This window comes from Artibeus jamaicensis, unplaced genomic scaffold (genome assembly GCF_021234435.1).
Source record: "Artibeus jamaicensis isolate MK-2021 breed Jamaican fruit bat unplaced genomic scaffold, CSHL_Jam_final contig_477, whole genome shotgun sequence".
Taxonomy (NCBI): domain Eukaryota; kingdom Metazoa; phylum Chordata; class Mammalia; order Chiroptera; family Phyllostomidae; genus Artibeus; species Artibeus jamaicensis.
Genome location: NW_026521854.1, coordinates 4,018,757 through 4,041,591, shown reverse-complemented (window position 1 = coordinate 4,041,591; position 22,835 = coordinate 4,018,757). Strand labels below are relative to the sequence as shown.

The following is a 22,835-nucleotide window of genomic DNA, read 5'->3' as shown; positions in this document are numbered from 1 at the left end:
TCCCAGTTTAGGGCACATGCCTGGGTTGTGAGCCAGGTCCCCAGTAGGGGGCATGTAAGAGGCAACCACAATAGATGTTTCTCTCCCTCTACCTCCTTCCCTTCTCTTCTCTAAAAATAAATAAAATTTAAAAAAGAAAAAATCAGACTGAAGCATTGAGATATGAAAGGTTAGAAAATATAATAGGGCAACAGACAGGAGGATATGAAGTTAAAATATAATATATGCATAATAAGCATCCCATTGGGAGGTTAGAGAGGGTGTAAGAGGAACCATCTGAAAAGACAATAGTAAAGAATATTCCAAAAGTGATAGAAGATAGAAGGCATAGATACAAAAAATTTAACAAATCCCAAACAGGATGTATTAAAAATAAAAGTAAACTTAAGAAGTACACTTATATAAAACTGGTGAAAGTAAAGACCATATGTATATCAGTCAAAGGAAAATAAAAGAATTTCCCATTAAAGGACCAAAAAATGGAATAATAGCTAACCTGTGAAAGGAAACAGCATAAGCAAGATAATAAAATAATAGCTATAAAGTGCTTAAGGAAAATAAATGCCAAGCTCATTTTATGAGGCCAGCATTATCCTAATTTCAAAACCAGATAAAGACACCCCCCCTCAAAAATAAAATTACAGGCCAATATCCCTGATGAACATAGATGTAAAAGGCATCAACAAAATATTTGTCAACTCAATTCAGCAATACTTAAAAAAGACCGTACACTATGACCAACTGGGATTTATTCCTGGGATGCAAGGTTGGTACAATATTCATAAATTAATTAACATGGTACACCATCTAAACAAAAGGATAACAATTATATTACCATTCCAATAGATGCATGAAAAGCATTTGACAAAAATCTGGCACCCATTTATGATTTTTTAAAAACCCAGCAAATTGGGATTGGAGGGAACATACCTCAACATAATAAAGGTTATATGTGACAAACCAACAGCTAACATCATACTCAACTGGGAAAAACTAAAAGTGTCTTCCTTAATGTTAGGAACAAGACAAGAATGTCCACTTTCATCTCTCTTATTCAACACACTACTAGAGTCCTAGCCACAGCAGTCAGACAAAAAGAAGAAATAATAGGCATCCGAATTGGAAAGGAAGAAGTAAAATTGTCATTATTTGAACACGACCTAATACTGTAGATAGTATTATAGATTATACTGTAGATGGTATAATCCCTGAGGATTATACCATAAAACTGCTAGAATGGAAATGAATTCAGTAATGTAGCAGGATACAAAATAAATATACAAGAATCATTTGCATTTTTATATAGCAAGAATGAACTGTCAGAAAGGGAAACTAAATAAAGGAATTTCATTTACAATTGCATCAAAAAATACCTAGGAATCAATTTAACCAAGGAGGTAAAAGACCTATACTCAGAAAATTATAAGACACTGAAGAAAGAAATTGAATAAGATACAAATAAATGGTAGTATATACTGTGCTCATGGATAGGGAGAATTAGCATAATTAAAATGTCTGTACTACCCAAAGCAATCTATAGATTCACTACATTTCCTATCGAAATAATGATGTTTTCACACAACTACAATAAATAATCCAAAAATGTATATGGAACCACAAAAGACCCCAAATAACCACAGCAATCTTGAGATGTTAGAGATGCCATGCTGCCTGATACCAAACTATACTATAAGACTATAATGAAACAGCATGGTACTGGTATTAAAATGTCTGTGGGCCAGTGCAAAAGAATAGAGAGCCCAGAAATAAACCCACAGTCATATAGTCTGTTAATATATGACAAAGGTGGCAGGGACAGTGGGGTAAAGAAGTCTATTCAATAAATGGTGTTAGGAAAATTGGGCACATTATATACAGTAAATGAAGTTAATCTTCATTTACTGTATATAATGAAGGTGTACCTTCATTTACTGTACATAATAAAGGTGTACCTTCTTATACCGTATAGAAGAATAAAGTTTAAATGGGTTAAAGACTTAAATGTAAAACTCAAAACCATAAAACTCTTAAGAAAAAAACATAGTAAAATCTTATGACATTGAACCCTGGCTGGTGTAGCTCAGTGGACTGAGTGCGGACCTGCAAACCAAACAACCGTGGTTTGATTCCCAGTCAGGGCACATGCCTGGGTTGCAGGCCAGATCCTAGCAAGGGATGCGCGAGAGGCAACCAAACATTGATATTTCACTCTTTCTCTCCTTCCCTTCCCCTCTAGAGATAAAGTCTTTACAAAAAAAATCTTATGACATTTGTTAGTAATATTTTTTTCTGATTTATATTCTGGGGCAAGGGAAACAAAAAAACAAATGGGACTACATTGAAATTTCAGTGCTTTTAGTTCCTTGAATTGTTGAGTAAAAGTGAAAGTACCAATTTATATTACACTTTGATACGCTGAAGTTTTGTGTTGTGGTTTCTAGGGTAGCCAGTATAAGATTAATAAAAAAGTATACAACTACCCAATGAGGAAGAGAAAATAGTAAAAAAAAAATAATAAAGTTTTAAGGAAGGAAAAAGAATGTAGAACATGTGAGACAAATAGCAAGCAATACTTTAACCTTGAAAATGTTCCACTAAGAGAAAGAATCCAGTCACAATAGATCACATAGTGATTTCATTTATGACAAATACTCATAACAGGGAAATACACAGGAAAGAAAGTACATTATGGTTGCTTGAGGCTAACTAGGGTAGGGAGAAGTTGGGAGGGAGAGTAGGGAGGTAATGGCTAATGAATATGGAGTTTCTTCATGAGGTAATTGAAAAGTTATAAAATAGACTCTGGTTTGGTTGTACATATTAGTGAATATACTAAAAGATATTGGATTTTGCACTTTAAGTTGGCATATTAAATAGTATATGAATTATATGTATCAGTAAGAATAATTTTTAAAAACTTTTAAAAGAATTGTATAGAAATCCCTGGAATTGTAAAATATAGTAAATGAAAATTTTACTACAGGGGCTTTACAGAGATTTGATTAGGCAGAAGAAATAATGAGTAAACTTGAGATAGATCAAATGAGCTTATCCAGTGTATGAAAAAGCAAGAAAAAAGAAATGAAGAAAAACGAATAGAGACAAAGATCTGTGGGATACCATCAACCATAGCATCGTAAAAATCATGTGATTCCCAGAAAGTGAGTAAAGAGAAAGTATGGGGGGAAAGAATGTTGGAAGAAATAATAGCCTGCAATTCCCAAATTTGAAGAAAAACAACAACCAACTCATCTAAGAAGCCCAACGAACACTAAGTAAGAAAACCTAAAGTTATCCCTACCTAGACACATCCCAGTAAAACTGCTGGGAGACCAAGAGGGAATTCTGAAAGCACCAAGAAAAAGCCACTTACTATGTTCAAGGCATCTTCAATAAGGTGAGGAGCTTACTTCTCTCATTAGAAATTGTGGAAGCTAGAGGCAGTGGAATGCCATATTAAAAATGATGTACAGAAGGTAGAATCAAGAATTCTGTACCAAGAAAAGCTATCTTACAGTGAGGGAGAAACCTTGATAATATGCTCAGTGAAAGAAATTCTAAACATAAAAAGCCACATTTATATTGTTCCATTTCTATGAGATATCCAGAGTAGCCAAATCCATTGAAACAAAAAAGAGATTGATTACTGGTTTTCAGAGAATGAGGACATGGGCAGGAATGTGGAGTTACTCCTATTTGGGTAGCGGGTTCTTCTAGGCATGATGAAGAAATTATGGAATTAAATAGTGTTGATAGGTCTATACTTTTGTGAATGTACTAAAAAACATGGAGCTTCTGGTCAGGATGGTGGTGTAGGTAAACACAGCTTGACTCCTTGCATAACCAAATCAAAATTACAGCTAAACTGTAGAATAACCATCATTCAGAACCATCACAAAACAAGCTCAATGGAAGTCTTACAACTACGGAATTAAAGAAGAAATTGCATCCAGGCTAGTGATGGGGTGGAGACCTGGAACTGGCTGGTCCCACACCCATGTGTGGTAGATAAAATTCAGAGGGGTATTTCAGGAGCAAGGATTCCCAACCCCACCACACCCACCAGCCCAGGGTTCCATGGCCAGGAAGATAAGTCTCCATAACTTCCAGCTGTAAAAACTAGCAGGGGTTAAGGCTGTAGAAGACAAACTTCTGGAGTCCAAGGCAGTTCCTCTTAAAGGGTCCACACGCAGACTTGGACTCACTCCATCTGATCTCCATGTGTGGGGGCAGCACATTGAAAGGTTTCAAAGAACTATAGAGAAAACTGAATTGTCTGGCATCAGGACGAGAATGGGGGGCAGCTTTCTCTCAGACAGAATTGCTGGCAGAGGCCATTTTTCTTTTCTGAGCCCTCCACAGAGCTGGCAAGTGGGCACCATATCGGATACTCTCAGCCTGGCTCACACTGTTTGCCCTACCTGGTGGTTCCCTGAGGCCCTGCCCACCCAAGGTGTTTTCTGTGGCTTTTCCATATGAGCGGCTTGTCTTAGTTGATGCTTCAGATTTTCCTTAATTCTCTCAAACAAGTATTACCTGGCTTTAGTGAGCCCTGTACCTCTTATTAAGTTGCTTTGGGACTGGCACTAACAGCAGCTGACCTTGGTTCACAGCTTGGCCTTGCCTTGGAACCTCCAAGCCCAGCACAAATAGCAGTCATCTGCAGGTTTCTTTGTAGCTTATATTGTGTGACCCTGGACAGAACACGGGCAGTGGCTGACCTTCAACATGCCAACACTAATCGAGGCTCAACTGCAAGAGGAGGTCGTACACAGCCCGTACATTGGGCACACCTCGAGTACCCAGCTTGGGTAACCAGAGGATGTGCCAGTGGGTCCTACAGGACATTTACTGTAATTAGGCTACCAAAGCTGGGAGATGTAACAGCTTTACCTAATACATAGAAATAAACACAGGGAGGCTGCCAAAATGAGGAGACAAACATGGCCCAAATGAAAGAACAGAACAGAACTCCAGAAAAAGAACTAAAAATGTAGACAGTCTACTAGATGTAGGGTCAAAATACTGGTTATAAGGATGTTCAGTGAACTTAGGACCTCAACAGCAGAAAAGATTGGGTCAGAAAGGAAAGATACGCTAATTGAAATAAAGAACAATTTACTGGGAATCAGCTGTAGAGTGGTTGATGGTGAGAATCAAATCAGCTCTTTGGAATATAAGGAAGCAAAAAACAACCAGTCTGAACAGCAAGAAGAGAAAAAAAATGATAGCGTAAGGAGCCTCTGGGACAACTTTAATTTTGCCAACAGTCATATCATGGAGATGTGGATGGAGAAGAGAGAGCAAGAATTGGAAATCTATTTGAAAAAATAATGACAGAATTTCTCTGACTTGCTGAAGGAAATTCACAAGTCCAGGAAGTACAAAGAGTCCCAAACAAGTTGGACCCAAAAAGACCCACGCCAAGACACACCATAATTAAAATGCCAAAGGTTAAAGATAGTCTTAAAAGTAGCAAGAGAAAAGCAGTTAGTACCCACAAGGGAGCTCCCATAAGACTGTCAGCTGATTTCTCAAAAGCAAATTTGCAGACTAGAAGATATTGCAAGAAATTTTCAAAGTGATAAAAAGCTGGGACCTAGAACTAAGGTTACACAGCAAAACCAGCATTTAGAATTGAAGGTGAGATGTAGAGCTTCCCAGATAAGAAAAAGCTAAAGGAGTTCATCACCACCAGACTAGTATTATATGAAATGTCAATGGGTCTTGAAGAAGAAGAAGAAGAAGATAAAAAATATGAACAAAAAATGGCAATAAATAGACATATATCCACAATTGAATCTACAAAACAAATAAGTAGAACAAAAACAGAAACATAGAGAATGTTTTGATGGTTGCCAGATGGGAGGGAGATTGGGGGATTCATGGGTAAAAGTGAAGGGATTAAGAAGTACAAATGGTGGTTACAGACATGTTGTGAGGGTGGAAAGTATAGCATAGGGACTAGAGCGGCCAGATGCATATAGATGCATGACCTGTGGACAACAGTCGTGGGGATTGCCTGAGGGAGTGGCTGGGGTCTGGGTAGGGGGAGGCAAAGGGGGGAAAATTGGGACAACTGTAGTAATGTAAACAATAAAATATTTTTTAAAACACTGAATTGTACAATTTAAAATAACAAAATTTATGGTATGTGATTTGTATATATTTCAGTTTTTTAAAAAATGGGAAAATTAAGATACTCTCTTCATGTAGAAATGAATTGACACTGGATGGTAACTCTCATCCACATGAAGAAATAAATGCCACCAGAAAAGACAACTGTGTAGATAAATATTAAAGAGGCAAAAATGGGCCTGGCTGGTGTAGCTCAGTGGATTGAGTGCGGGCCTGCAAACCAACCAACCACAGTTCGATTCCCAGTCAGAGCACATGCCTGGGTTGCAGGACAGTTCCCAGCAGGGGACACACAAGAAGCAACCATATGTTGGTATTTCTCTCCCTCTCTCCTTCCCTTCCCCTCTAAAGATAAATAAAGTCTTTTAAAAAAAAGGCAAAAATGCACTTTTGTTTTTAATTTTTCTTCTGTAATTTCAGAGACAAATACAAAAGGCCATAAATATAAATCTGAGTAGATACATATCCAATATTTAATGATGTAATTTGTATGAGAATAAGAAAAGAGAGGGAATGGAGCCAAATAGGAGCAAACTTTTAAAAATATTAATGCAATTAATTTTGTATTAACCAGATGAAATTGTTTTGAGTCAATATGTTAATTGTAATCCCCAATGGGAACACTAAGAAAATACATCACAATAAAGAAATTAAAATGGTAACTTGAAAATGTCTATTTGATACAAAATAAAGCTGTCACGGGAAAATAGATGAACAAAAATATATAAAGCAAGTGGAAAACAAGCAGTAAAATGGCAGATGTAAATATTAGCTTAATCGGTAATTACATTAAGTGTAAACAGACTAAACACTTTATTTGGAAAGTAGAGATTAACAGAATGGATTAAGTAAAAATCCGTAGGTATGCTTTCTGCAGAAGATACATTTTAGTTTCAAAGACTAAGTTGAAAGTCTTTGAACAAGACTTTGCATGGAACAAGATACACCATGCAAATAGAAACCAACAGAAAGCTCGTCTAGTTATACTATCAGAGGAAGTAGACTCTAAGGTACCAATTGTTACTGAAGGCAAGGAAGGACATTTTTTTAAAAATATTTTATTTATTTATTTTTTGAGAGAGGGGAAGGGAAGGAGAAAGATTGGGAGAAAAATATCAATGTATGGTTGCCTCTTATGAGTCCCCTGCTGGGAACTGGCCCGCAACCCAGGCATGTGCCCTGACTGGGAATCGAACCGCGATACTCTGGTTCACAGGCCCGTGCTCAATCCACTGAGCTATGCCAGCCAGGGCAAGGAAGGACATTTTATAATGGCAAATGTGTCCATTCACAAGGAAGACATGACATAAACATATGTGAACCTAGCAGTGCAGACCCAACATACATGAAACAAAAAAACATAAATGAAGGATGAAATGGACTATTCAACAGTAGTACTTGAAGACTTCAAAACTCCCATTTTCAGTAATGGATAAACAAGTAGGAAAAGATTAACAAAAGAAAAAATGGGCTCAAACAACACTATGATCCCCCTCACCATAGCAGACATCTGTTAGGGCATCCTACCCAACAAAAGAATACATGTTCAAGTGTACATGACACATTTCTTCATGAGAGACCACGTGTCAGGCAAACAAGACTCAATTTAAAAGGATTAACATGAAATTCAAAAAAATTTAGGAAATTTACAAATATATGGAAATTAAACAATAATCATCAATAACCATGGGTCAAAGAAGGAATTAAAGAGGGAGATAAACTTTTGAGATGAATAAGAATAAACACAACATGCCAAAACCTGTAGATGTAGGTAAAGCAGAGTTTAATGGAACATTTATAACTAAACACACATAAAATTTTTTTAACTTTTTTTGGTTTTTAATTTTTTTTTTCTTATAAGAATCTCCTGACATACTCCTGTTCTTTTGCACAATAGGTGGTTCTTTTCCACTTGCCTCACTTGGTATTTTCCTTTGGCTGGTTTGTGCTTCTCAAGACACGTGCTACCTTTTCAATGAGTTGATTCCTAATCAGCTTGTGAGCCCTTAATTGTCTGAATCCTCACAGCAGTACCTGTCATAGCACTTAAGAGATTTGGTCATATGCTCTTTTTGTTTCCTTGTGTAAATAAATGGCTGCTTCGCTGATCACTCCGGTTTGGCAGTAATGGGAAAACATCCACGTGGGACAGAAGTGGCTGGACTCTCTCTAACTCTTCCTCCCCAGAGATTTTCCATCTGCCTGCCCTTTCTGGGGCTGATTCCTATCTTCACTTCTGCACTGAATTAAAGGATTATGCTTTTTCTCACTCATTCTGGCTAAGCTTGCACACACTCCACCCTTAATTTTTGTTACATAGTTGAGGTGAACTTGGAACTTGGAAACAATAATTAACTAAAGGTTCATGGAAATAAACACAGAGATCAGTAGACAACTGTAACCTGGCTTAATGATCTAAAAAATAAAGTCTCAATTTAAAAGCATACAGTGAGATACCACCTCACACACACTAGGATGGCTAAAATTAAAAAGGTGGAAGTGCTGTCAGGGATGTGGGGAAATGAGGACCCTCATGCATCGCTGGTGGGATTTGGAAACGGTGGAGCTGCTTTGGAGAGCAACCTGGCAGGCAGTTCCTCAGGACGTTCTCATGGAGTTACCACGTGACTGGTGTCTTAACTCCCAGGTGTATACCCCAAAGAAAGAAAAATGTGTCCTCACAGAAATTTCCACACAAGTGTTTATACCAGTATTATTAATAATAGTGAGAAATAGAAACAGTCCAAATGTTGGTGCACTGATGAATAGCCAGACAAAAGGTGACACATCCCGCAATAGATGATTATTGATGAAACCAGTGATGGATTGATAATGCTACAACATGGAAGCACTGTAACAACATTATATTGAGTCAAATTAATTAGTCACAAAGGCCACATTTGATTTATTCTGTTTGCCTAGAATATCCAATCCAAAGAAACAAAATAGGGTACTATGTTCTGGGGGTTGGTTTGGGAGCAGTAGAAGTGACTGCTAATGGGTATAAGATCGCCTTTGGTCACCTTTGTAGCAGTGAATATGCGTGTTCTCAAGTTAGATTGTGGTGATTTTTGCACAGTTTTATAGTGTGGAAACATTTGTATTTTATACCTTAAAAGGGTAACTTTGATGGTTTAGCAAATTACATCATTTTTTAAAAAGCATTCCTGGCCCTGGCTGGTGTAGCTCAGTGGATTGAGCACGGGCCTGCGAACCAGACAATTGTGGTTCGATTCCCAGTCAGGGCACGTGCTTGGGTTGCAGGCCAGTTCCCATCAGGGGATGCATGAAAGGCAACCATACATTGTTGTTTCTCTCCCTCTCTCCTTCCCTTCCCCTCTAAAGATAAATAAAATCTTTAAAAAAAAATTTAAAAAAAAAGCATTCCTGAACCTCTTAGTTTTAAAAGGAGGTAATTTGGTGGAATCAGCAAAATCAGCTGCCAGAGAAAGATTTACAAGCCTGGCTTATTTCCCTAGACCTCTATTCTTCCTCTCGTGCTACCCAGATTTAAAACCTTTACTTAGGTTTTTTAATATTTCGTCCAGCTTTTCCCGTTGTCCTCAGCTGCAGGTTTCTCCTGGTTTTCCACCTGAAGCCTCATAGGCAGCGTAAGCCCATCTGTGGCTTAATTTAATATTTAGTATTTAGATTTATATCACTAGTTCAACAGTTCTTGAGGTTTTTTATCTAAGGAACACTTAGGTCTTTACATGTGAGTCTGCCGGCCAATGTTTCCTTCCACTCAAGTATGAAAATCAAAACTAATCTGCGTTCTTGGTGTAGCTTTATCTTTCGTGATGACTAATCACCAGATGTTGAAAGTTTACCTGTTATTTGGCTTGAGTTTAAGAAGATTGAACTTAGCTCAGGTTAATTCAGCTCCCGCGGGTGCTAATGTGGCTGTGACTCCATAGGGCTGGACCTGTCATGACTAGTGTTTGACCCAAGAACTGGAAGGGAGTGGGCCAAGGTATTTCCTTTGGCATTAGAAGTGGCAGGCCGCTGTAGAATGTAAGAGTACTGGTTCTTTTTGGTCTTCAGTTCGCTTGCACTGCCCTCATTGCTGCAGAATTGGGAAGAGATTGGGGTGGAGCGTTATCTTAAGCAAGTGATTATTGTCTTGAGGAATCTTCCAGACTTTAGCCTGCCCTTTCTGCAACCACAGTTGCTGATGGCTTGCCTGGTCTCTTATTCTTCCTTTATTTCCAATGTTTTAATTGAGTTAATACACATAACAAAATCTGCCATCTTAACCATCTCTAAGTGTACAGTTCAGTGCTGTTAAATACATTCATAATATGCAGCCACACCACTGTCCATCTTTGTATTTCTTTTCATCTTGTGAAACTGAAACACTGTGCCCATCAAACACCAACTCCCCATTCTCTCTTCCCCTCGGTGCCTGGCAGCCACCATTCTGCTCTCTGTCTCCATGAATTTGACCACTCTAGGTACATCATATAAATGGAATCATACAGCATTCGTCTTTTTTGGGACTGGCTTACTTCACTTAGCATAACATTCTCAAGAGTTCTTCTACGTCATCGGCTATAACAGAATTTCCTCCCCTTTTAAGGCTGAAAATTCATTGTATGAATATAGCACATTTTGCTTATCCATTCATCTGTCGATGGACATTTGTGTTGCTTCCATGTTGTAGCTATTGTGATAATACTGCTGTGAACATGGGTGTGCCTTTATCTTTTCAAGACTGCTCTCAGTTTTTAGCATATGTGTCTAGAAGTGGAATTGTTTGGTCATATGATTAGCCTAGTTTTAATTTTCCAAGGGACTGCCATACTCTTTTACAGTGGCTACACCATTTTGTAAGGGGTTCAGTGTCTCCACATCCTTGTTTTCTGCCCCCCCCCAATTATTAGCCACCTTAAGAAGGTGTGAAATGGCCTCTTAGTCTTGATTTACATTTCCCTGATGATTCTCCCTTCAATTCTGTGAGTTTTTGTTTTATATATTTTGATGGTCTGTCATTAGCTGTGTAATAATTGCACCTTCTCACACTATTGAGCCTTTTATTAATGTATAATGATCCTTTTTGTCTCTTATAACCTTTTTTATTTAAAGTATTTTGACCTTTTTCATTTAAAGTCTATTTTGTCTGATATTAATATAGCCAACCCTGGTCTCTTTCTATAACTATTTAATGGAATATCTTTTTCCATTCTCTCACATTCGATCAGTTTGTCTCTAACTGAGCCTGGTTTTTTTTCTTGAATTTAATTTTTTAAATCCTCACCTGAGGATCTGTTTGATTTTTATGCACAGAGAGAGAGAAACGTCAATGTGAGAGAGAGACAGCAGTCATTAGTTGCCTCCCCTGGGTGGTGCCCTGACCAGGGAGCAAACCTGCAACCTTAGTGTATAGAATGACGCTCCAGCCGACTGAGCCACTTGGCAGGGCAGTTGGATCTTGTGTTTTTATTTATTCTGCCAATGTCTGTCTTTTGGTCACAATGTTTAATTTACTTACATTTAAAGCAATTGCTGATCAGGAGAGACTTCTATCATTTTGCTGTTTGTTGTCTATACACCTTATAGATTTTTTTTCTCTCATTTACTGCATTACTGTTTTTGTGTTCAGTTGATTTTTTGTAATGAACTGGTTCAATGCCTTTCTCATTTCCTTTTGTGTATGTTCAGTAGCTATTTTCTTTGTGGTTACTATGGAGATTTCATTTAACATCCTAAAGTTGTAACACTCTAATTTGACTTTATAGCAGCTTAACTTCAATAACAATATAAAAATTCTACTACTTTCATTTGTTATGTCACAAAATTACATCTTTATGCATCATATGTCCCAATATGTAAACTAACAATTCTTTTAAATCTATTTGTCTCTTAAGTTACATAGAAATCCTAAGTTACAATAATGTTCTAGGTTTTAGACTAACAGATTTTTTAAAAATGTGTGGTCTTATAAATCAAGTAGAAAACAAAAAGTATAGTTACAAGCCATTGTTACAATTATACTGATTTTATAATTGTTCATGTATTTTTTTTTCTTATTGGGATCTTTATTTCTCCACATTGCTTCATGTTCCTGTCTAGCATTCTTTCTTTTCATCCTTGTACAGCATGTTCATTGGTAAGTCCTTCAGCTTTTGTTTATCTGGGAATGTCTTAATTTCTTCCTTACTTTTGTAGGACTGTTTTGCCAGGTAAAGGTTTTGGGTGAGTGTTTTTCCCTTTGGTCCATTGAATGTATCAGCACACTGTATTCTGATCTCCAAAGTTTCTGATGAACAGTCTGCTGATAATCTAATTGAGGATCCCTTTTATGTGATGATTTGCCTCTATCTTGCTACTTTCCAGATTCTTTATCTTTGGACTTTGAAAATTAGATCATGTATCTTGGTGTGAGTTTCTTTATTTTTTATTTTAAAAATTATTTCGAGAAAAATAAATAAATAAATAAATAAATAAAAATTATTTCATTTATTTTTAGGTAGAGAAGGAGAAAAATATTGATGTGTTGTTCTACGGGGTTGACTTTCCTTGCAAGTCCCCCCGTGTGCCACGGATAAAAGTAAACATAACTGAGACATGATCTGCTTGGGGGGGAGAGGTAGCCAGTTTCCCAGAGGAAAAAGGCCTTGAGCAGTGGCTGGTTTCTCAGGGGAAAAAGGTGTTGAGCGCCCTCCTCCAGAGCCTTTTATTGAGTTGTAATACACAGGAATACAGGGTGGCAAGGATCAAACAGCAGATAACATTTCAAAGACATCTGAGGACTTAGTCCAAGTCAGAGTCTGTCAGGAACAGAGTTTTAGGGTTTCCTGCCCAAACCCTTAACATATGAATGAAAGCACTCTTCATCTAGCAGAGCAGATTTCACAGGTTTATCAGGAAGTCTTTGTGGTGCCAGATTTTTTCCCCAGGACAAGCTCTAGCAAGGCAAGGAGCTACACCTCTCCCCATCAGGTATTCAGGCTTAAGGGGATTAGGGCCAGGAAGCGCTTCTCCCAGAGAACATGGGGACTTGGGCTTTGCCAAAGCCAGAGGGTGGGGGAGAGGGCGAGAGTCCATTGATCCCTCTTTGTTGCAGCCCCCCCCCCCAGTCCTTCCATGAAGGCCTCCCAAGTGATCAAGTCTGGCTTAGATTGCCCCCCCAATGTGAGGGGTCTTACCCGTCATTGACTTCCGACCAAGCTTTGGGGGCAGGGAGGAAGCAGGCAGCGTTTGCTACCAGAGACAGGCTTTGTCTCCTGCGGCTCGCATTCCAGAGGTCACTCGTTCATCCTTAGCCACAGGGGGTAGAGACTTACAATTCCTAAAACCAGGCAGAGTGGTCCACAACATTGTTCCACTTATTTATGCACTCATTGGTTGCTTCTTTCATGTGCCCTGACCAGAGATCAAACCTGTAGATCAAACCTGATGACACTCTAACCCACTGAGCTACCCTGTCAGGGCAGTGTAGGCCTCTTCAAATTCACAATATTTAGAATTTATTGAGCTTCTTGAATATATATATTATCGTCTTTTATCTAACTTGGGAAGTTGTCAGCCATCATTTCCTCAAATATTCCCTCTTCCTCTTTCTTCCCCTTCTGGGTCTCTCATAATGTGCATGTTGACTGGCCGGTGTCCCACGGGTCTCTCAGGCGGTCTTCTCTGCCTTCTTTTTTCTTTCCCTCAGACTCAAGACTTTCCATTGTCCTTTGTACAGGTTCACTGATTCTTTCTTCTGCCTGCTCACATCAGCCTTTGAATTTGTCTAGTGAATTTTAAAATTTCAGTTAATGTACTTTTCAGCTTCATAATTTCTTTTTGGTTAATTTTTAGGTTTTCTCCTTTTTGATAGTTCCATTTTTTAACATATTGTTTTCTTTACTCTCTGCATACCTTTTAGTTCTTTGAGCATCTTTAAGATAGTTGTTTTAAAATCTTTGGCTAACATATCTGCTCTCAGATCTTTTTCAGTAACAATATCTATTGATTTAATTTTTCCTTCGAATGGGCCATACTTTCCTACTTTTTTAATGCCTTGTGACTTTTTGTTGAAAACTGGATATTTAATGTGGTAACTCTGAAAACCGGATTGTCCTTCCCCAGTGTTTGCTGGTTTGTTTTAAAAAATTGCGGTCATGTGTGCCTGCACCGGGGCTCAGCCAGCAGTGTGCGTGCAGGGTCTTCCCAGGTCCCTGCGGAGCCTTTCCCTGGGCATGTGTGGTCACTCTCCGGTTTTCTCCCATAGATGCAATTGTTTTGTAATGTCCTGGTCTTTAATGTCTGACCCCTAAGAGCTGAAAAGGACAGAATGAATGAGGGCAGGGAGGAGTGGCCTCTGCCTGTGAAATCCCCTGGGAGTCCCTCCAGCTGGCAGGGGAAGTACAGGAGCAAGGGCCGGCAGCCTCTCTGTCCACCCTTCTGGGATCAGGGGCAGCAGTCAACAATTGGAGCACAGGTCCCGATATTTGTAAGACGGGGTCCGGTAAGGTGGCTGACGGTAGGGGATGGGGGGCTGCCTCTGTGCAAATTGCTAATACTAACTGCAGTTTACCCTCTACGTCTTCCCTTGGAGGTCGCAAGCCCTCGGCAGACTCCAGAGTTCCCGGATAGTTGTAGACAGATTCTGTCAGTGTAGTTGTTGTTTAAGTGGGCAGACAGATACCTGTAGCTTCCTACTCAGCTGTGTCTCCAGAGTCCTGTCTGTCTGTCCTCTTGTTGACCTGGTGAACTTTCCCAGACCTCAGGCCTCCTTGTCCTGCTGCCCACACTCATGCCTGGCATTTGTTTCTTGAAAGCTTTAGAAATCCACTATTCACGTGTGAAGGCTTTCCTCTCTGGACATGCAGCCATCAATCAAGGCTTTCATATCTGCTGGTCTTGGACAGTCCCAAATGTGTGCTTTTTATATTGTTTTGGATTTTCTGGTGTTACCTGGGAATGGAGGTTTTCTGTATCTTTGGATATCCTGAACTGGAAGTGTTCATTTATTCATTCATTCTTAACCATCTTCAGTCTGTTTTATAGGTCATTGCCAGGATCAGTCCCAGAATAAATTGGGACTGTTGCGTAGGTTGGTCCTCAGACATTTACTTAACCCTTGTCTATCAACAATCTAGGCCTCTGCTCATGCTCTACCTGGGTCCTTTTACCCTTCTTTATTGGGCTGAATTGTCTGCTAATTCTTTCATCATGCCTGTTCCTGAGGTGTAATATTTATTTCTCCCTCCAGAGAACAAATGTCTCATATTTCTCTGTTTTCACAGCATTTTACTTATACCTTAATTTTGTTACTTACAGTGTATTGAGAGCATTTGCTTTAGGTATCCGTCTCCTGATTCTAATTTGAGTTACATGAACATTTGGGTGGTACTGAAGTAATTTTCTAATTGTATGAGGCTGGAACAGTGGCTCATAATTACTGGGTGTTAAGTGTGTCTGCTGTGAATGAATGGAGCCATCCACCTGAGAACATCTCCAACTTCCAGCAGATACTTGTTTCCTGCTTGACCTTTGCCATTGCCTTCAGTGCTAAGGATACCAAGCCTAACAGGTACACTCATGCCTTCAAGGCGCTCATTAACTTACTGCTTTGTATACTGGTTTAATAACATACAGTGCATTTAACGTCTGCGTGTCCATATTGTGAATTATGGCATATCCTGACCCCTCCTTAGAACATAATTTTATCATTTATGAAGTGCGGAGAATGGACCAGATGGCTAGAAAACTTACCATTGTTGACTATCAGTAGGTTTTAAGCTCCTCAATAACAGGAGCTTTCCTGGAAAAGAAAAGCTTACGTCTTTCCTGGAAGCTTACATAGGGCAAAGTATAGTGTCTCTCACTCAGTGGTAGATTAGCACATTTTAAAGAGACCTGATATCAGTGAATACTTGAAATGAATTTGATTCTATTTTTTCCATTCCATTGATATTGTTTTTTCCCTTGTCTGTGCTTAGGAATATCTGTATTTTCTTGATCTTATATATATACAGAGAGGGGCAAAGGCAGGTTCCATTGTGAGTACACAAAAACACAGAGTTTATTCTTGTTTATTATTTATTAGTTATTGTGTTGTTTTCCACATGAACAACTGTAAACCTACTTTTGCCCCACCCTGTGTATATTTATTTTACTTTTTACTTTATCCCTCTTAACAACCCTAAGAAGAAGGTAAGGTAGTCATTTACCTCCATTTTTCAACTGAGGAAACCGAGTCTTCAAGGTCGTAGCTGAAAAATAGCAGTCCTGGTCAGTCCAGGTCTCCTGGCCCAGATCCTGTGTCCTTCCTGTCTGTCCCCTCCTCTGTGACATCAGAGCTTCTTCTAGATCTAAGCGCCTGTGGCAGCTACCTGTTAACACAGCAGACGAGTTAGGGGCTTCTGGGGAGTCGCAGAAATGTGCTCTCACATGTGCTCACTGGTCAGGTCCTGGAGAGTCTTAGAGGGCTGGTGAGAAGGTTGAGCATCCAGCTGGGCAACAGACGGGAGCCAGGGTTGCCAGAAGCAGAGACCTGAAGAGGCGCTAGCACAGAGAGACCAAATTCCAAGTGACTTTTATTCTCTGCTCAAGATTCAGGGCTAGGGAGAAGTGGTCTGTGGGTGCACGGCTCGACTCGCTTCTGTGTCCTTTGGTTAGTGCAGTGTTTCCCAGCTGGGGCAGTTTTGTCCTCCTAGTGTCCACTGTCTGGAGATATTTTGGGTTATAACTGGGGGAACCTGCTACTGGCATCTGGTGGGTAGAGGCCAGAAATACTGCTAAATATCCTATAGTGTCAGCCCCTAATAACAGAGAATTAACCAGCCCCACATATCAGTAGTGCCGAGGTTGAGAAAGCCTGGGTTTGGTTAGGGGAAGACACCTTGAGTAGTAGTCCCTCTGGACTCCCATTGGAGGCAGGAGGAAACTAAAGCCTCTTCCCTAAAAGGTGGAAGAGGCACTAGATGGCCAAGACAACACAGACAAAAAACATGCTGCAAACTGGGGCAGTAGTTCCAGTCTTGGAGCGTGAAGATGATTGCAGGTTTGTAAATGTCATACTTGAGTGGCTTTGAAAAAAGGAACGTTCATGAAATATTTGAAATCTGAACTTAGGCTCCAAAAAGGCTCTGGCTGATTATTTTTTAAAAAAGGTTCTTTGAAATGAAACTTCAGTTTTTGTGTAGAGTAACCTATAAATCATGTGTAGTATGCGCATCTTTAATTCAGTGATAATTTGGGTTTTTGAGTGGAACTGTGAACAAAAACCTAGAGGAATAACATTCATAATCAAACCTCACTAACTGTGAATTAAATGAAAGCACTTTTCAGAGAACTCCTAGTGTAAAATGGACTGCTGGAACTACTCTTTTGAACTACTGGACTCAAACACGATGAGAACATTTAATTTGATTTGAATCCATGGACAGTTTACCATGACTGTTAATTACTTAGTTATAGTAAAACTGTTTCACATTATACTTGATTGTAGGATGATATTTAGCAAAGTACCCTTTTGCTTGTTAGCAGCTTTGGATGTTGCTGATGCCTAAAAATGTGAGGATGTTGGGTCTGTGGGAAGAGGGGTCTGCGGTAGAAGTTCTCTAACAGCTCACCTTGTTTGTGGTCTGGATGGTAATTAGTGTTAAATCCAAGTAGGAGATTGATTTCAGCCCATCATTTTCCTACCTTCCTTCCAACTTTATTCACACTGTTTGAGGATGAGCCATATCATGTGACTTAACGACTTGCTTATTTGGCTTTTGTATTTTATCGATGGCTTTGCTGTACCAGGCCTGTTTTACTGCCCTGAGGAAGTGTAGGAAGGACCAGAGCTTTCCCCTGCCCTCTGACACTCCTTAGTGTCTCCAGGCTGCCCTGAGCAAGCCACTCAGTGCCCATGGGCACTGACCTGGGGGCTCCACTCTCACCTCAGGAGGTGTCATTTCAGGTGAATCACTGTCTCCCAGAGAAGATTGTGGTGTACCGCGATGGAGTGTCTGATGGCCAGCTAAGGACAGTTGCCAGCTATGAGGTTCCTCAACTACAGAAGTGTTTTGAAGCTTTTGAGAATTACCAGCCCAAGATGGTGGTATTTGTAGTTCAGAAGAAAATCAGCACCAATCTGTACCTGGCTGCTACCGAGCACTTTGCAACTCCCTCCCCTGGGACCGTGGTCGATCATACAATCACCAGCTGTGACTGGTAAGTAGACAGACTGTGACATTTTAGCAGGAATAGGTTGCAGAAGTTATTCATTCCCTGGGTATTGCAATGGGCAGGTTGCCTAGAGAGATGTAGAATGGAATCCTCAGAGATTTTACTGTTAAAAAATAAAACTTTAATGTGGATATAAAGTACAGCATAGGTAATGTAGTCAATAATATTGTAATAACTATGTATAGTGCCAGGTGGATACTGGAAATACTATTTCTAGTGGGGAACACTTTGCAAAGTACATGATTGTCTGACTACTATGCTGTGCACCTGAAACTAAAACAAAATAATACTGCGTGTAAACTGTAATTGAAAGATGGTTCGGTCTTTTAAAAAAAGAAAAACATTTTAGCCCTGATTAGTTTGGCTCAGTGGCTTGGGCATTGTCCTGCAAAGCAAAAAGTCGCCAGTTTGATTCCCAGTCAGGGCACATGCCTGGGTTGTAGATTCAGTCCCTAGTCCAGATGCGTGTGAGAGGCAACCATACATTGATGTTTCTCTCCCTCTCTTTCTCCCTCCCTTCTACTCTCTCAATAAATAAATGAATAAATAAATAAAGCTTTAAAAACTATTAGAAAAAAAACAAAAGTTTTTACCTCTTAGGTATAAAATGTTGAGCATACATTTTTAAGATCCATGCTTAACATTCTGCACACAGATATGGAAGTTTCTACAGTGATTCTTGAATAGCCTGTTGAGTCAGTAGACCTGAGTTCTAATTATGGTTTGGTCCCTGTGTGTTCTTGAGCCAGTTTTTTTTACCTCACTGAGCCTTAGGTGAAGGAGTTGCAGTGATACCCAGGTCTTTTCCACCTCTGTGTGGTCAAACCCAACCACATCACTGCTCTGTCCTTTTTCCTTTGCAGGGTGGATTTCTACCTCCTCGCCCACCACGTACGACAGGGCTGCGGCATTCCTACACACTACGTGTGCGTTCTCAACACTGCGAACCTGAGCCCTGATCACATGCAGAGGTGAGCCGACCAGTGCTCCCTCTTTCTCACTCTATGGCAGAGTCACTGCCCAGCCCCAGGAGTATTTACCCCTTGACTTTCTTCACGTTTTTCATAATAATGCTGTCTTTTTTAGGAGTAATTGGTAATTCTGTTGTACATTAAATTTACTGGAAGAGCTTAAAAAATATACTGATGTCCAGGCTTCACCCCTGAGTATTCTGAGGCATTTATGTTTTTAAAAATGTTCTTGATGATTATGAAATACAGCCAACCCTGAGATCCAAAACCCTTAAGCTCAGACTATATAAATAATTTGCTGGGGCACTAACCCTTCTGCAGCCTCTCCTTGAGGCAAAAAATATATTTTTTGTCTTTGTTTTGATCTAAAAACAGGGGGTACCTAAAGTGAGGGAATTTACTTGTGTCTTCCAGACTCACAAATGGTGGAAACAGAAACAATTGCACTTAAAAATAATGATTCCCAAAATTGTGTCATGTAAAAAAATAAATTAAAAAAAGGTACATCTTGTATTTCTTGGTGCCCCAGTTTCTGGAAAGTCCACACCCACAAGTGCAGGACCGCATCCCAGAATGACAGTGGGAAGTAATAAGGATCATATTTTCTTCTTGGCCTGCAGGTTGACTTTCAAACTGTGCCACATGTACTGGAATTGGCCTGGCACCATCCGAGTTCCAGCTCCTTGCAAGTATGCCCACAAACTGGCTTTCCTGTCAGGACAGATCTTGCATCACGAGCCAGCCATCCAGCTGTGCGAGAACCTGTTCTTCCTGTGACCGGGTCACCCGGATATGGGCTGCTTAGAGGGATTAGACTTCTGAGCCCAGCTTCAACTCCTGCAGGATCCAGGGGTTTTCAAGTTGATGTTTTCCCTTTCACCAACCTAGTAGGATAAGATGCCTTTTTTGCCTATTTTTTTCTCTTTTAAACCTGGTATCACCAAGAAGCAAGTTCCATTCTGAATATCAGCTGGAAATTGCCTGGTTGTCTTTGTAAAGTAAATGAGGGTGATAGTGCTACTGTGCACGGGAACCCTTGAAGGACCTGCAGGGCCAACGGGAGCTGCAGAAGCAGCAGTCATACCTGGCTCTGCCCACTAAGCAGGTCCTATTTCTGGCACGGAAGTGATAATGAAGTCACTGCCAAATTTCTTAAAGCGGAGTTACTTTATTTGAGCAACTGGGAAAAGTAATAACAAGGCCTATGAGGCAAAGTTTTTCAAGATACTGCTGCTGCTGGCAAATGCAAAAGACACTAGGAAAACCAGCTGGTGGTATAATCAGACCCTTGCTGGTCTGATCTTTGGGGATTGCGTGTGTGGCACCTGTAATAACCTGAGCAGGCCTTGAAAGGCAGTTCAGGCCTCTCCTGCGAGAGGCCAGGTAATGTCTTTCTGTATATTTCAGTTACTTCACAGTAGACCATGGCGATTTCTTCCTTTGCCCACCACACCTTTGTTCTTCGTAACTGATTTTTATTTTTGCAGTTTTTAATTTTTTTTTAATTTTAGAGAGAGAGGGAAAGAGAGAGAAACATTGACTTGATTCACTTATTCATGCATTCATTGGTTGATTCCTATATGTGCCCTGACTGGGGGGTCGAACCTGCAACCTTGGTACATTGGGACATTGCTCCTCCAACTAACGGAGCTACCTGGCCAAGGCCATAAATTTGTTTTCAAATTTAAGAATCAGAGCAGGTGAAACTAAACCACAAGGAAGGTTTATGATGGGGGGTGAGCTCTTCTTGAACCTTTCTCCCGGTTGTGTGGCCTTCTTTTCTGTTGCTGTATGTTTGTAAATTGAATCATTCATTTTCCTAACTCAATAACTTTTTCCTGGATGTTGGCTCATTTTGTTAGGAAATTTTCTGAATCCAGGCTGAAGTTGGCTTTGGAAAGCATGACACTTCTGCCAAAGTGCAGACATTTCAGTTGAGAAAGTTGTCACTGTGCCTGTGGGTTTCAGTGTTTGGAGGAAGCACTGGTTTTTGTGTTTATTTTCCCTGTTTTAAAATATTCTTTCAGTCCCTTCAGAGTTAGTTCATGCTTACTGTGCTTTAACTGGGTTTTAAAAGCTAATTTTATTTAACCTTTTCAAATTTTTACTTGCTTAATTTGTGGAGTGATGGCAGGAGGGGATAAGTCAGAAATTCCCATTTTATATGACAGTGTGTAAGAAGAGGAACTTCAGCTGAAAACTCCTGAGAAGAAAACCAAGCAAACTGTCAGTTTGTCACAGAGCTCAGCAGCAGTTGATGAGCTCTGGGTGCTGCCGGTCCTCAAGTGCACCCTGGTCTTGTGTGGGGTGCGCATGCAGGGGAAGACCTGGAATTTAAAAACCATCGCATCAAACAAATTGGAGCACTGGTCTCTGTCAGTTTTCTCTTTGGAAACATCTGGAGTTGCTCTTTGGAGGTTGGATCTCTTAATACTCATTTTCTCTTACGTAATAAAAAATACTTCAATATAATACAAACATACCTTTACTTTTTATTCTTGGTTTTCTTGCTTTGCTTTTCAGCCTTTTAAAATTTATTTTTAGAAGGGAAGGGAGAGAGAAAGTGAGGGAGAGAAACATTGATTGGTTGCCTCCTGCACACATCCAACCTGGGACCTGGCCCTCAAACCAGGCATGTGCTCTGACTGGGAATTGAACTGGTGACCTTTTGGCTTGCAGAACAGTGCTCAACCCACTGAGCCATACCAATTGGGGCTGTTTTTCAGTCTAATGCAAAATGGTTGTGTCACCAGGTAGGAAATAAAAACAAATTTGTATAAATGTGTAGTTGTATTTGAAATGATGGCGTCAATACATTGATAGTGTTTTTTTTCCTTCTGAGAGCCACAACACTTGGTAGAATTATTAATTTATTACTTGTCATGCAAGTAATAAAGGTGGAGCTCTAATACTAGTAGCTAGGTGATTTCACTGTGATGTGGATAGTAAGATTTTTAGAAAAGACACTAACAGTCTTACTTATGGAACAAATGAAACACTTGTTTGTATGTGTGTGTTTTGTGGTGTTTTTTGAACCTCTTTTCTACTTGGACAATTTCTGTTAGTTTACGTGAGAGCCGGTTTCCCTCCTCTTTTTCTAATGCTTGCCCCTTTTTGCGTGTACTTCACGGTACCTTCCCAAAGCACCCTGGTTGTTTGCTGCATTACTACACCCCATTCTTCCATTCCTAAATCATGCAGTGCTTTTGAGCTCATGCCAGAAAGGATCTAATTTCTATACAGTGCTACAGGGCCCTTTTAACTTGGGCAGCATTTTTTTTTGAGTGGTGTAAAAAAGATATTTTCCAAATGACTAGCTGTTTATGTTGAAAATGTTAAAATTTGTGTCTGAAATTTCTCAGTGATTTGGGATTGTTGGAGAGGATCCTACTCTCTCTCTCTGTGGTTCTCTATCTGAGTATCTGAGTGACTTCTGTCTGGACTTATTTTTCTTTCTTTTAAAAAAATGAGGAAAATCAAGACAATGAAAAGGCAAGCCAAAGACTGGTCAAAAATATTTGCCAAAGATAGATCTGATAAAGGATTCTTATCCAA

At 39.7% G+C, this 22,835-nt stretch overlaps 1 protein-coding gene across 1 annotated transcript in view; it reads left to right on the top strand.

Annotated features, from left to right (window-relative positions):
- The window catches only part of PIWIL2 (piwi like RNA-mediated gene silencing 2), a 62,978-nt gene extending 41,226 nt beyond the window's left edge, over positions 1–21,752 (top strand). Inside the window, exons 19-21 of the mRNA XM_037152849.2 lie at positions 18,041–18,294; positions 19,173–19,280; positions 19,901–21,752. Of these exons, the coding sequence (XP_037008744.2) occupies positions 18,041–18,294; positions 19,173–19,280; positions 19,901–20,057 (519 nt within the window). The 3' untranslated portion in view covers positions 20,058–21,752. The remainder of the gene's footprint in view (positions 1–18,040; positions 18,295–19,172; positions 19,281–19,900) is intronic.
- The last annotated feature ends 1,083 nt before the right edge of the window (positions 21,753–22,835 follow it).